This window comes from Macaca thibetana, chromosome 4 (assembly GCF_024542745.1).
Source record: "Macaca thibetana thibetana isolate TM-01 chromosome 4, ASM2454274v1, whole genome shotgun sequence".
NCBI lineage: Eukaryota > Metazoa > Chordata > Mammalia > Primates > Cercopithecidae > Macaca > Macaca thibetana.
The window spans coordinates 105,904,678-105,920,581 of record NC_065581.1 but is presented as its reverse complement, the minus strand read 5'-3'; the positions used below and the strand labels follow the sequence as shown (position 1 = coordinate 105,920,581).

Below are 15,904 nucleotides of genomic sequence, written 5' to 3'. Positions count from 1 at the left end.
AGGAGTCCAAGACCAGCCTGACCGACATGGTGAAACCCTGTGTCCACTAAAAATACAAAAATTAGCCAGGCGTAGTGGTGGGCACCTGTAATCCCAGCTATTCGGGAGGCTGAGGCAGGAAAATAGCTTGAACCCAGGAGACGGAGGTTGTAGTAAGTGGAGGTCGTACCACTACACTTCAGCCTGGGTGACAGAGCAAGACTCTGTCTCAAAAAATAATAATAATAATAACCTGGGTGAGTACTTCTGGATCAAGTGGGGAACTTTTTCAAAATCTATGGGCCAGGGCACTTCCTCTGATTTCTCTGATACAGTAAGTCTGGAATGGAGCCCTGGAAGGCAAATTTTGAAAAATATTTCTATTCTAAATCTCCACCAACATTAAGTGAGCTTATACTTACATTATAAATTATTATAATTGTAGCCACCAACCAATTAACAAATTAATTTTCAGAGATCTCATTCTGAGTTTAACTTTTCTTTGAGAATTTTTTTTTTTTTTTTTTGAGACAGTTTTGCTCTGTTGTCCAGGCTGGAGTGCAGTGGTGCAATCTTAGCTCACTAACGACTCTGCCTCGTGGGTTCGCAATTCTTGTGCCTCAGCCTCCCAGTAGCTAGGATTACAAGCACACGTCACCATGCCCAGCTGAATTTTTTGTATTTTTTTAGTAGAGACAGGGTTTTGCCATGTTGCGCAGGCTGGTCTTGAACTCCTGGCCTCAAGTGATCCATCCTCCTCAGCCTCCCAAAGTGCTGGGATTACAGGTGTGAGCCACTGTGCCTAGCTGAGAAAATTATTTTTTTCTATTTTGCCCATTTTTACAAGACAGCTCTACTAACAAAATATAGTTTTGTCCATGTACTATAACCAGAGCAGATATGAGTTCTTTTTAAAGTATTTTTATTGTAAAATGTGTGACTCTGAAACACAATTATATATTTCAAATAGTCCATTAAAAATGATATACACACATACAAATTGGGTACATTCAACTATTAGTATTAGAGTCAAGTAGATTGTAAAAGTAAAAGCAAATATAATTGTATGGTGTAGCAAGCAATTAAGTATACTTCATTAAACAGAAACCCAAAGAAAACTCAAGTACATTAGGCAACTATCAGAATCAAGAGTTGCTCTCAAAGAAGTATGTAACCAAATAAAACTTTGTTCCGGTAGAAAGTTACACAAATATATATACCTCATTTTTGAGCTCATTCTTACCAAACACATTTGACTACCAGGTCAGCAGGCTTTCTACTTTCCGTATCATTGAAGCTTCTTAAAATTTTTAAAATACTTTTTATATATACTAAGACTGCCTGAATTATTTTCCTTCCTGAATCTCACTCCCTTGTCTTTTACATCGGAAATCAAGAGCCAGCTGAAGACCTGCCACCTGTTCGGGTGGTCTCATTACCATGCCAATGATGGGCCTCCGACATCTCCTGCACAGCCTCGAGTCGCGTGGTTTTGTCATCTGACTTGCTCTTCCGTAGGAGCAGCCACACAGCACACTCATGATCTTCTATATCAACTGTACTAAAAGGGTCTTTGCAAAAAGAAAAAGCCAAGACAATATGAACAGCTAAGATAATACTTTTATCTTCACTTTAAGATGGTAATTTATAAATATTTGAAATCTACAATTGGACAGTTAAATCCATGTATATAGGTATTGATAAAAACTGATATTATTTGTTCTCAATTCTGTAATATTATCTTTTATATTATTATGAATATTGTGTGTGCTTTTTTTTTGGTGGGGTTCAGGGGTCAGTTTTGTTTTGTTTTTTGAGACAGTCTCACTTTGTTACCCAGGCTGGAATGCAGTGACACGATCATGGCTCACTGCAGCTTCAACCTCTTGGCCTCAAGCAATCCTCCCACCTCAGCCTCCTGAGTAGCTGAGATCACAGGTGTGTACCATTAGGCACAACTAATCTTTTTCTTTTTTTTCTAGAGACAGGGACTTGTTACATTGCCCAGGTTCAACATGTATGCTTTTGTTTTGTATATTCTGGTGTCTTTCATATGTGGTCATTTTAAAAATCTTTTTCTCCCCAAAACTTTTTCAAAAAGATCAAATATATGAAAGAAATTAAATAATACATTAACATAGGCTGGGCACAGTGGCTCACGCCTGTAATCCCACCACTTTGGGAGGCCCGAGGTGGGTGGATCACAAGGTCAGGAGATCGAAACCATCCTGGCTAACACTGTGAAACCCCGTCTTTACTAAAAATACAAAAACAAAAAATTAGTCGGGTGTGGTGGCGGGCGCCTGTAGTCCCAGCTACTTAGGAGGCTGAGGCAGCAGAATGGAGTGAACCCAGGAGGCAGAGCTTGCAGTAAGCAGAGATTGTGCCACTGCACTCCAGCCTGGGTGACAGAGCAAGACTGTCTCAAAAAAAAAAAAAAAAGAATAAGTTAACATCCATACATCACATCTAGATTCAATAACTCTTATTATTTTACCATATTTTCTTAATCTATATTAACATGTAATTTTTCCCAAACTATTTGAAAGGATGATGTAGACAAAATGACATTTTACCCCTTCACAGTTCAACCTGCATCTCCTAAGAACAATCCTGCATTCTCTTAAATAACCACAATGCTATTATCACACCCAAAAACACTAACAAAAATCTTCCCAAATCATCTAAAATTCAGTCTAATTCCATATTCAAGCTTCCCCAATTTTTCAAAAAAAAAAAAAAAATTTTTAAGGTTGTTTTCTAAAACCAGGATTTAATAAAGTCTCTTTTAACTGTAGAAAGTTTTCTCATCTTTTATTTTCACAATGCCAACTTTTTAAGGAGATCAGATAAGCTCTTTTGTATCTAGCTCCACATTGTAGATTAACCTGATTGTGAAATCTATGATTGTGGATGTACTATGCTCATTATGAGAAGGCATGGGAGTGATTTTCTAACAAATTTAAAATTATAAAACACTTATCAAGAGAATAGGGTATATTTTATCTCCATATTTATTCACAATTACCTAAGGAAGGAAGAAAACTGTCCAAAGCATTAAGCCCTTAAAATTAAATACAGTCCAAGAGAATAATGCTAATTAATTTTATTTTCTTTTCTTTTCTTTTTTTGAGACAGTCTCACTCTGTCACCCAGGCTGGAGTGCAGTGGCACGATCTTGGCTCACTGCAACCTCTGCCACCTGAGTTCAAGTGATTCTCCTGCCTTAGCCTCCTGAGTAGCTGGGATTACAGGCACCCACCACCATGCCTGGCTATTTTTGTATTTTTAGTAGAGACGAGGTTTCACCATGTTAGCCAGGCTGGTCTCAAACTCCTGACCTCAGGTTATCCACCCACCTCAGCCTCCCAAAGTGCTGGTGTGAGCCACCGCACCTGGCCTGATTAATTTTCCATAGCTATAAAAAATATTAGTATAAGAAATGAAAAAAAGTATCAAGTTGATCATTCCAATGACTCTCAGATTACTGATAAGGATTCCAAGTCACATATTTGATATTTACCAGCAAATGGATTCCGTAGTATCTTGGCGGATGTTGCCAACACTTTTCTTACTGCTTTGTGAAGTTCTTTTCTTGCCTGCCAGGCAATACCTAAAATGATCATAAAATTAAGTAAAACCAAGAATGTATTCTTTTTTTTTTTTTTTTTTTTTTTTTTTGAGACAGAATCTTGCTCTGTCGCCCAGGCTGGAGTTCGGTGGTGCGATATCCGCTCACTGCAGGCTCCGCTTCCTGGGTTCACCCCCTTCTCCTGCCTCAGCCTCCCGAATAGCTGGGACCACAAGCGCCCGCCACCATTCCTGGCTAATTTTTTTGTATTTTTAGTAGAGATGGGGTTTCACCATATTAGCCAGGATGGTCTCAATCTTCTGACCTCGTGATCCACCTGCCTTGGCCTCCCAAAGTGCTGGGATTACAGGCGTGAGCCACCACGCCCCGCCCAAGAATGTATTCTTAACACTATGCTCCAGTGTTTCAAAGAGAAATGTATAAACTCCAAATTTTTTCACAAAGAAAATACAAAATAGCATTGCTGTCTTTTTATTGTCACTATTGATGCAACTAAAACCATTATGGAAACACAGAGCTCTCAATTCCAAAATAAGATTGCTCTCCAAGTTAGGGAAAAGTAAAAACAAAAACACTAACTACAAAAACACTTACTAAAGCTAATGAAAATCTCCACATACAACATAGGTTTTGCAATATCCAGGAAAATGTCCTTCATGATGAGCTCACCTCAAACTGAAGTTTGGAGATACTTTACTAAAGAGATTAAGTCTTATTATACAGGTATATTATAAGCAACAACAATTATCTATGTAATTGAAATTGTAAACATACCATAAAAGCATTTTGAAATACAGAAAGTGATATAATAACTAATAGCAACAGACCAGCGGGTGACAGACACAGGAAAGCAGTAGAGCCTGCCCCACTCGAGGAACATCATGTTAACTGGCACATTCTGGCTAACAGTGTATGAACAGGCAGCTGTGAGTCAAGTGTGTGACTCACCATGCTACCTATATGCTGAGGAAAATACACTCCTCTGCTGTAAAATTTCATGTTCACCATGCAACCATATGATCACTAATGAGGGCTTCCATGTGTCCTAAATATTGAGAAGTGGAATGTCCTAACTAGTAAAGACAGGTTTTCTAGCCTTGGTGACAGATAATTACAATGAGTTGGCATTCATATTGACGAATGTATCTCATGTGTTTGGTTTGCATGAATACATCCCTTAAATAAGGTAGAAATATCGCAGAGCTAAATGACAAAATCATGTTTTTTGTACTTGCCAAACTGAGAGCCAGCCTCTGTATTGACAGTTCCACTAAGGTGTGGAATTCCAGGTTCAGACTAAAAATGCCAGTTAGTCTTCACTTCACTTAGTTTTAGGAGAGTTGCAAACCTGGATTAAATGTGGAAGTCTAAACTTTGGTCCTTAATTCTTTAGGAACTTGGTTTTCACAGGGTTTGGTGATTCTTAGAATTAGCTCAATCTGTACTACTAAGACTGTGTTTTAAATAGACATATTTTTAAATTCAATGACTAGCTTCCATTTTTCACAAAGAGAGGCTTACTTCACAATAAACTTACCATGATTTTCTCCTTCATCTAAAGAAACTGTGTGCACATATATATATGACTTCATTTTTTCTCTTTCTACCACTTGAGTATCTAATGTCACAGCTTTCTTCAGGGCCAGAACTTCATATGTAAGAAATAGAGAACCTCTTAAAGAGAAAAGAAAAAATGCATCATAAATACACAATCAAAATGTAACACAAGAGCTACTCTTCTCTATTAAGTTTGTCATAGTAAACTTCTTTCTTTTTTATTGGGAAACATAACATGTATACAGTAACATGCATATAACATTTATACAGTCATGCGCCATATACTGACTTTTTGTTCAAGGACAGACCTCACATACGATAGTGGTCTCATAAGATTATAACGGAGCTAAAAAAATTCGTATCTCCTAGTGACTGAGTAGCCAATGTAACACATTAATCACATGTGTGTGGTGATGCTGTGTAAACAAATCTACCGTGCTGCCTATCCTAGAAAAGTCTAGCACATACAATTATGTAGAGTACATAATACTTGATAATAATAAATGTTACCGATTTATGTATTTACTATAGTGTACTTTTACTGCTATTTCAGTGTGTACTCCTTCTACTTAACTGTAAAATGCCTAAGGCAGGTCCTGCAGAAGGTATCCAGAAGAAAGTGTTATCACAGGAAATGACAGCTCCATGCGTGTCACTGCCCTGAAGACCTCGCAGTAGGACAAGATGCGGAGGCGGAGACAGTGATATGGATGACCCTGACCCTGTGTAGGCCTAGGCTAATGGGTTTGTGTTTTCATTTTTAATAAAAACATTTAAAAAGTTAAAAAATTGTTTTTGCTGGCACAGTAGCAAGGCCTGTAGTCTCAGCTATTCCGGAGGCTAAAGCAGGAGGATCCCTCGAGCCCAGAAGTTCAAGGCTGCAGCATGCTATGACTGTACCCACGAGTAGCTACTGCTCTCCAGCCTGGGCGACAGAGCGAGACCTCGTCTCAAATATATATATATATATATATATATATATTTTTTTTTTTTTTTTTTTTTTTTTGAGACGAGTCTCACTCTGTCCCCAAGGCTGGAGTGCAGTGTCACGATCTTAGCTCACTGCAAGTTCCACCTCCTGGGTTCACGCCCTTCTTTCACCTCAGCCTCCCAAGTAGCTGGGACTACAGGAGCCTGCCACCACGCCCGGCTAATTTTGTTTTTGTATTTTTAGTAGAGACGGGGTTTCACCGTGTTAGCCAGGTTGGTCTCAATCTCCTGATCTCGTGATCCGCCCACCTGGGCCTCCCATAGTGCTGAGATTACAGGCATGAGCCACTGCACCCGGCCTCAAAAAGATTTTTTTTTTTTTTTTTTGGGGAGAGGGAGTCTCGTTCTGTTGCCCAGGCTGGAGTGCAGTGGTGCAGTCTTGCCTCACTGCAAGCTCCGCCTCCCGGATTCACGTCATTCTCCTGCCTCAGCCTCCCGAGTAGCTGGGACTACAGGCACCCACATCACGCCTGGCTAATTTTTGTATTTTTAGTACAGACAGGGTTTCATCTTGTTAGCCAGGATGGTCTCGATCTCCTGACCTCATGATCTGCCCGCCTTCCCCTCCCAAAGTGCTGGGATTACAGGCATGAGCCACCACACCAGGCCAAAAAGATTTTTCTAATAGACAAAAGTTTATAGAATAAGGACATAAAGAAATAAAACATTTTTGTATAGCTATATGATGTGTTTGTGTTTTAAGCTAAGTGTAATTACAAAAGTCAAAAAGTTTTTCAAAAATTTAAGCTGATACAGTAAAAAAAAAAAAAAAAAAATACAGTAAGCTGAGGTTAATTATTAAAGCCAGGACTTTATTTATTTTTAGAGACAGGGTCTCAACTATGTTGCCCAGGTTGACCTCAAACTTCTGGGCTCATGTCATCCTCTTGCCTCAGCCTCCCAAACAGCTGGGACTACAGGCCCACAGCACTACATCCAGCTAGGTTAATTATTAAAGAAAAAAAATACTGTCTTATTTTTTTTCTGGGTGCAGTGGTGCATGCCTGTAGTCCCAGCTAGTTAGAAGCCTGAGGCAGGAGGATCACTTGAGTCCAGGAGTTCAAGGCCAGCCTAGGCAAAACATAGCGAGACTCTGCCTTTAAAGAAAATACAAAATTCAGTGGCTCACGCCTATAATCCCAACACTCTGGGAGGCCAAGGCGGGCGGATCACCAGAGGTCAGGAATTCAAGACTGGCCTGGCCAACATGGCAAAACCAAGGCTCTACTAAAAATATAAAACTTAGCCAGGCGTGGTGGCAGGCGCCTGTAATCCCAGCTACTCAGAAGGCTGAGTCAGGAGAATCGCTTGAACCCAGGAGGCAGAGGCTGCAGTGAGACGAGATTACGCCGCTACACTCCAGCCTGGGTGACAGAGCAAGACTCCGTCTTAAAAAAAAAAAAAAAAAAAAAAAAAAAGGGGAATGTAGCCTAGGTACATAGTGTTGATAAAGTCTACAGTAGTGTACAGTAATGTCCTAAGCCCTCATGCTCACTCACCCAGAGCAACGCCCCATCCTGTAAGCTCCACTCATGGTAAGTGCCCTATGTAAGTGTACCATTTTAAAATGTTATTTACTGTACCTTTTTTTGTTTGGATATGTTTAGGTACACAAATACTTCCCATTGTATTATAATAGCCTATAGTATTCAGTACAGTCACATGCTGTACAGGTTTGGAGCCTAGGAGCAATAGGCTGTCCCACACAGCCTAGGTGTGGAGTAGGCTCTGCCATCCAGGTTTGTGCAAGTGCACTCTGTGATGATTGCACAACAATGAAATCACCTAACAACACATTACTCAGAATGTATCGCCATTATTGACACATGACTGTATATATACATATACATGTATATACACATTTCAGTTTACAAATAATAAATAGCTTCATAATCATATCCAGGCAAGAAACAGAATGTTAACAGCACCCCAGAAGCCCACAGTGTGTCCTCCCCGATACTGACCTGTTCTCATCTCTATATATGATTCTGATTTTTATTATAACAATGTGCTTTTCTTTACAGTTTATATATGCATCCTTAAACAACAGAGCTTAGTTTTGCCTGTTTTTGAAATTCATATCAATGGAATCACACTACACGTATTCTTTTGCTCAGCCTTGTATTTATGTGAGTCATCCATGTTGTTGCACGTAAAATGTAGTTCCTGCACTTAGATTTTCGTATAGTATGTGATTATCCATTGCATGGATATACTACAACTTACTTATTCACTCTCCCATAGATGGGCACTGAGAACGTTTCTAGTTTGAGTCTATCACAACAATGCTGTTACGTATCTTATACATCTGTACCGTGCATACATGTACGTGTACCTCTATCTATCTACACATACATATATCTAGAATTACATACCTTCTGATAGTATACATATTCAATTTTACTAGATAATGACAAACCGGTTTTGCAAAAAGATGAGCCAATGTGTATTCCCATCATCTACCTGAAGTTAATTTTAAATGTTGTTTGTTGTGTATCTCAAAATGAAGATTTCTTTTTTCCTAATCAGATTGACTTACACACTCCCTAAATCCTGACACAAACATTGCACTCTGGATTCAGAGTTTAGCAACATTGTTTTCCTACACCTTCTTCTGACCTTTGGTTTCTACCCTCAGGCAAACAGATAAAACAAAGTTCAGACACTGGTTTAGCACCAGAGGAACACAAAGAAGGCTCTTTAGAATCCTCTGCCCTCGGCCAAGGGCAGTGGCTCAGCCTGTAATCCCAGCACTTTGGGAGGCCAAGGCAGGCAGATCACCTGAGCCCAGGAGTTCAAGACTAGCCTAGGCAACATGGCGAGACCCTGTCTCTACTAAAAATACAAATAATAATAATAATAATACAGCCAGGTGTGGTGGTACACACCTGTGGTCCAGCTTGGGAGGCTGAGGTGGGAGGATCACCTGAACCCAGGGGGCAGAGGCTGCAGTAAGCCGAGATCATGCCACTGCACTCTAGCCTGGGTGACCAGAGTAAGACACTGTCTCAAAAAAAAAAAAAAAAAGAATCCTCTACTCTCTTCGGGATGTATCTGAACTTTTATCTTGTTTTCCATGAAAGACAAAATTCTTTACTATAAGAAAAAACTGTAATTAATTTTCACTATATTCCTGAACATAATTGTGAGCTAGACAAACTGCATTACAGAAAAGGTTATATATACATTTATGCTTTGCTCAGAATGAGTCAAAGGGAAAAATTATCTAAATATATTTTGCCGTACATTACAATGTCATGGAGAAATGTATGCATTTGGATAAAATGCCAAATATATCTCTTTTATCATTTCAGCATCTGAGAGTTAATTTTATATTTGTACTAGTAAAAAGTATTAACAAATACAGTACAACAGTATTACATATATATTCCTCCCCCTAAAGAAAAGTAAAAGAAGGAATATGAAAAATAACAATTTGCTGAAAGAGGGTCACTGCATTCATTACACGTGCTCCTGAGGGAGCATCAAATGGGAGATGTCCATCTGTTGGTTTTCTCAGTCAGCCTCAATTTCCTTTCACGCAAGCTTTATGGTGAGTTAAGGGATTTTCCAAAATACTTTTGACTATAGTCAATTTGCACCTTTTTCACCCACTTTAGAACCTAATACAAGACGTGACTCTAAGTGTGTCAAAACTAAGTGCGTGCCTGATATAGGTGCGTCAAAGTGCTTTTCTCACAGCAGCAGTGCCTGGCAGGCAGAGTTCCTAGTACACATTTGGCTCCAAGAGAAAGCACTCTTCAGAAGGTAAGGAAACCACATCATGACAACATTTAACTGGTGGGATCAGTGATTAAATCCACCAGTCTAATTCCAAAATCTATACCCTTTCAATACCTCATGCAACCTGTAAATCACTGCCATTGAGATTTCCAATAGAGTAAAATGAAGCCAATTAACATTCCACAGTTGACAACTTACCCTAAAATAAGTGATCCAGTAAACTTTATTATATTTCCTTCAAAAGAAAAAAAGTCAATGTGATGAATTTCATTTTTAAAAGTGTGAAAGGAAATAGGCAACAGTGTAAGTCTCTACCTATATCATATGTTATCAGATAAGAAGCTATTATTTTTATATTAATAAAATCAGTTGCTATTAATAAATGGTCTCCTATCCTTAGACACAAACACACAAATCAACAAGCACTGAGTGCAAATATAATGTATACTGAAGACATTTCATACCTTCCCTTTCTCCACCTCCTAGTCCCTGTTCCACTACTGATGCTGGTAGGACTACAATGCTTCCATCAAATGCAACATTCAGGCAGCTTGCTTCCCTTCTGACCCCTTTTAGTTAACAACCCATTAAAGAAAGAAATGGGAAGCATTGTCCCTATCACTACTAGAACTATATTGAAGGATTATATTGTCAAGTGAGGACACGAAAGAATGTTTTCTAAAGTAATTATGTTATAGTTGATGGTTAGGTATACATGTACATAGCCCCATTTAAAACAGAGATTAGACCAGGTGCAGTGGCTCACGCCTGTAATCCCAACACTTTGGGAGGCCAAGGCGAGCAGATCACCTGAGGTCAGGAGTTTGAGACCAGCCTGGCCAACATGGTGAAATCCCATTTCTACTAAATATAAAAAAAAAAAAATTAGCCAGGCTTGGCGGCACATGCCTGTTATCCCCGCTACTCGGGAGGCTGAGGCAGGAGAATCACTTGAACCACGGAAGCAGAGGTTGCAGTGAGCCGAGATTACACCACTGCACTCCAGCCTGGTCGACAGAGCAAGAATCCATCTTAAAATAAATGAATAAAATGAAATAGAGAGTATATTCTACAAGTTCATTTATAAATGTTTGTTTGGGTCTTGGAAAACTTTTTTAATATTAAAAAATTCCTATGGCAGACACTGCTAATTGCCTGTCCAATACACATGCCCTTTAATCCTTACAAATACACAACCTGATTACCACCTAAAAATATTCAAATTCCTAGACAACTCTGTAGCTAGGGCTAACTGTGTAACACAGTTGTAGCCAATAGGATATAGATGGAAGTCTATAGAGGTGGATCCCTCCCCACATAAAAAGACAAAGCCTCAAAATGGCTTTTGGCCCTCTGCTTCTTGATACCCAAGGATTCACCATCTTGTGACCATGAGGACAATAAAGAGAATGGAGCAGGAAGACAAGAAGATTGCTAAACTGTAATTCCTGCCCTAACTGTCTCCACCTTGACTTATTATTATGTAAGAATGAAAACCATATTAACCTAAGCCACTGGACTCAAGCTTCTATAACATGCACTGAGCACAACCTTAACTGATATGGTACTCATGATGATTAGGTACTGAGGCTAGCCCACAAAACTCTTTATATATATTTGTATATAATATTTACATATATAATATTTTTATATATAAAGAAAATATATATAAATAAATATAAAGATTTTATGTATATATACAGAGTTTCACTCTGTTGCCCAGGCTGGAGCGCAATGACACAATCTCAGCTCACTGCAATCTCCACCTCCTGGGTTGAAGTGATTCTCCTGCCTCAGCTTCCTGAGGAGCTAGGATTACAGGCGCCCACCATCACACCCAGCTAATTTTTGTATTTTTAGTAGTGACGGGGTTTCACCATGTTGGCCAGGCTGGTCTTGAACTCCTGACTTCAAGTGACCCACCCACCTCAGCCTCCCATAGTGCTGGGATTACAGGCATGAGTCACAGCACCTCACCCGGCCTTAACCTATAATTTAGTGCACATATTGAGACACTCCTTTGTTCAGAGCTTCAACTCATGCTGCCAAAAAGACATTTGTCCTCACTTCTCTTTTTGTATTTATTTATTTTTTTTTTTTTTTTTTTTTTATTTTTGAGACGGAGTCTCGCTCTGTCGCCCAGCCCAGGCTGGAGTGCAGTGGCGCGATCTCGGCTCACTGCAAGCTCCGCCTCCCGGGTTCACGCCATTCTCCTGCCTCAGCCTCCCGAGTAGCTGGGACTACAGGCGCCCACAACCGCGCCCGGCTAATTTTTTGTATTTTTAGTAGAGACGGGGTTTCACCGTGGTCTCGATCTCCTGACCTTGTGATCCGCCCACCTCGGCCTCCCAAAGTGCTGGGATTACAGGCGTGAGCCACCGCGCCCGGCCCTCTTTTTGTATTTAAAACAGTATCAGAATTTTCTACATGAAAATGATCTATCCTTAAAAACAGATTTCTCTTAAAGATCAAAAAGAAACTCCACGAGGAAAAGGAGTTTGTTTTATTCAATATTGTATTCTTAGGGCCTAGAATTGTACCTGGCACAATTAAATTGTACCTGGTCAATTAAATATTTTGTTTATTGTCAAATGAATAAAAGATGTTCTAGGCCAATCTTCTCATTTTACACACAAAGGAAATAATGCTCAGAAAAGGTAAGTTATTTCACTCTTCCATTCAACAAAAACTATTTGATCACCTACTATATGCCATGCATAATAACTAACTAGGTTATAGTGGTAAACAAGATAAAATACTGCCTTCACAGAATTTATAGTGGAAACTGTAAGATAATTAACTAAGTTCTACGCTGACCCTACGAAATGACAAGTAACAGATCCAACCTGGCCTAGGGTGTCGGAGAAAGCTTCCTAAATGAAGGCAAGGCTCCAAATGGAGTAGACTGGAGACACATCCCGAGCCCCCGGAAGGCAAGGATGACACCTTCCTCGCTCACCACTGTATTCCCAGAACCTAACATGGGTGCCTGGCACTTTATTTTGCAAGAGCTTAATAAATATCTGCTGAATGAAAATGCAGTTATATTTAAGTTTACGATGATGAGTATGAAATTTGACAGGAGAAGTAGAAGAGGGAAAATAATTCTCAAGAAAAAGGAGTATGTATGGCTCTGGGTCTATAAAATTGGGGTGGACTATTAGTACAGAAACACATAAACCAATTTGAGATTTAATCATGGGTTCAAAAAGATTTTGTGGCCCACCTTAGAAGCGGCCACAATTCTATCACTGTTCCTATAAGAAAAGAAGAGTTGTTTAAGCTGTACTCACTGATGTCTCTCCAGCGTGTGCCACTTTTCGGCGGGGAAGTAGAGGTTCCTACTCTTCTGAAACAGATGACACAATAAGCAGCCAGGGACATTCTGTGTAAGTAGAACAATCACAACAAATTTAATTTAGCATCTAAATCAAAACACTTGTTTTAACTACAAGAACATGTTACCATCACAGTGGATGACCCACAGAGTTAAATCTTTCAAGACTACGAAGAAAACTTTCCAATTAAAAAAAATTTCTCCCTTAAAAACTTAAAAGGGACTTATTAGAATAATATTTTGTTAGTATTTTCATTATTCTTCCTCACACTGTGTCCAATTGTGCATAATTTTCACAATTGGAAAGATGATCTAAATATGATACAATCATTTCCAGAACACAAGAATTAACAGGTAACAAGAATAGACATATTATTAATCAGAATACCAACATAGGCATGAAAAGAATTGAATGTCTTTGAAAATATATATATGTATTTATCTCTGATGACTGAGGCCCTAAAGAAATGAGAAGCTCTACGTGGACGGTACACTTAGAATCCATAGAAGCATTTAGCTTTTCTCTAGTTCTTTCAGGATAGTACCCATGTTGTTTAAAATTTTTGAAATTTGTTAATTGTTGGCATTCTATCAAAGGAGAGCTGTCACCCAACTAATTCATCAACTGAGTAAAGATGATCTAAATATGATGCAATCATTCCCAGAACACAACTCATTATTCTAGACCCATATCAGATTGTCTTTGGATAGCGAGGTTTTTTTCTTTTTCTTTTTGCTATAAGGGAAAGGAAGGAAGGTACCTCTCTCTTTTGTTTTGTTTTCTATTTCTGCTTTTTATTATTTTCTTCTTTCTTTCTTTGGGTGCAACTGTCCTTTTCCTAACTTCTTCAATAACGCCTAAGATGAGCATTTCTTGTTCCTTCATAAATGCATTTAAGACTATAAATTATTATAACTCCAGCACATTGGGAGGCTGAGGTGAGTAGATCACTTGAGGTCAGGAGTTCAAGACCAGCCTGGCCAACATGGTGAAACTCTGACTCTACCAAAAAGAATTAGCCAGGTGTGGTGGCACACTCCTGTAGTCCCAGCTACTTGGGAGGCTGAAGTGGGAGAATTGCTTGAACCTGGGAGGCGGAGGTTGCAGTGAGCTGAGATTGTGCCACTGTTGTCTCCAGCGACAAAAAGACTGTAAATTATCCCTCTGAAATTCCACTGTAATTTTTCTCTAATCTGTGAACTGTTTTAGAGTGTGGCTTTTAGTTTCCAAATATATAAAATTTTTTAAGATCTTTTTTTTATTTTTTGAAACAGGGTCTGGCTCTGTTGCCCAGGCTGGAGTGCAATGGTGCAATCACCACTCACTGCAACCTCTGCCTCCCAGGCTCAAGCAAGCCTCCCACCTCAGCCTACCGAGCAGCTGGGACTACAGGTGCCCACCACCACACCCAACTAATTTTTTGTATTTTTTGTAGAGACAGGGTTTCACCATGTTGCCCAGGCTGGTCTTGAACTCCTGACCTCAAGTGATCCACGCACCTCAGCCTCCCAAAGTGCTGGGATTACAGGCAAAGATTATCTTACTGTGCTATGTGATATAGATTCTTTAAAATTGTGAAGACTTGCTTTGTTACCTCTTCCAGTCAATATTTATAAATATATCATATAAATTTATTCTTTGTTGTGAGCAGAATATATCCATTATACTAGGCTTGTTAATTTTGTTGTTTCTATAGTCTTGCTAATTTTTTTTCACAGCTCCAAATGGCCATTGAATAGCCTTGCCAATTTTTGTCTGCATGATCTACCAGTATGAGAGGGGTTTTTTAAAGTTTCATACTGATTTGTGCACTTGTCGATTTACCCCTTTTGTTGTCCTTTTTTTATTTATTATTCATTAAGCAAATACTTATCTGAGTTCCTATGAACGAAGAACTGTTCTAGATGCTAGCAATTTAACAATGAAAAAGAAAAATTTGCCCTTGCTTTCATGGATCTTACTCTCTAGTGCAGAACACCCCAATTAGTGTGGCAAACAAATACTACCCTTTTTGGGGGGCCATAATGTGAAAAGATATGCCTAGGTGCACACAAATTCACGATTATTAGGAACTTAGTACTTTGTTCCTTTTGTCATCACATACTATCTTCCTTTATCCCTATTAACATTTACTGCTTTAAGTTCCTTGCCAGTTTTCTCCAAAGTATTTAACTATCTTAACTTTTTCCATCATGGTTATAATCTATTGGTATCATTTATAATTTCAAAACCTCTCTTTTAATAGATGAATTTAATCCATTTACATTTATCGCATGTTGGATAGATCAGGATTTTTTTTTATTACTCTTTAATTGCTTAAAGTTATACCATTTATTTCTATTCCTTTAGTAAATAGCTACATTTTAAATGTGCTATATACAGTATGAATTTAAACAATACAATTATCCTCCCAAATGAGACTATTAAAATACTTTAAATCCAATCCTCTCCTATCTTAGGTATTTTTGTCTAGTATTTTAATTCCATTTTATTTTTAAACATCCCAAAAGAAGTCATTTTTAAAAGCAGTCAACCTAAATATTTACCGACATCTTGTGAATTTCCTTCCTTACTTTTGTTTCTTGCGTTCACAACTTCCCTCTAGGTTCAAATCAGTCTGATGAAGGTATATCCTTTGACAGTTCTTTCATGAAGGCATATATGTAGTTAGCACTCTCACTCTCAGCATGTCTAAAAATGCTTT

At 38.8% G+C, this 15,904-nt stretch overlaps 1 protein-coding gene across 3 annotated transcripts in view; it reads right to left on the bottom strand.

Annotated features, from left to right (window-relative positions):
* SERAC1 (serine active site containing 1) overlaps nt 1–15,904 on the bottom strand; it is a 59,848-nt gene that overhangs the window by 37,110 nt on the left and 6,834 nt on the right. For 2 of the 3 annotated variants that reach the window (XM_050786715.1, XM_050786717.1), the window contains exons 2-6: nt 13,156–13,247; nt 10,061–10,097; nt 5,109–5,245; nt 3,503–3,592; nt 1,419–1,550 (exon numbers count right to left, since the gene is read on the bottom strand). In XM_050786715.1, the coding sequence (XP_050642672.1) occupies nt 1,419–1,550; nt 3,503–3,592; nt 5,109–5,245; nt 10,061–10,097; nt 13,156–13,246 (487 nt within the window). In that variant the 5' untranslated portion in view covers nt 13,247. The remainder of the gene's footprint in view (nt 1–1,418; nt 1,551–3,502; nt 3,593–5,108; nt 5,246–10,060; nt 10,098–13,155; nt 13,248–15,904) is intronic. The other variant, XM_050786716.1, reaches the window with a different exon arrangement.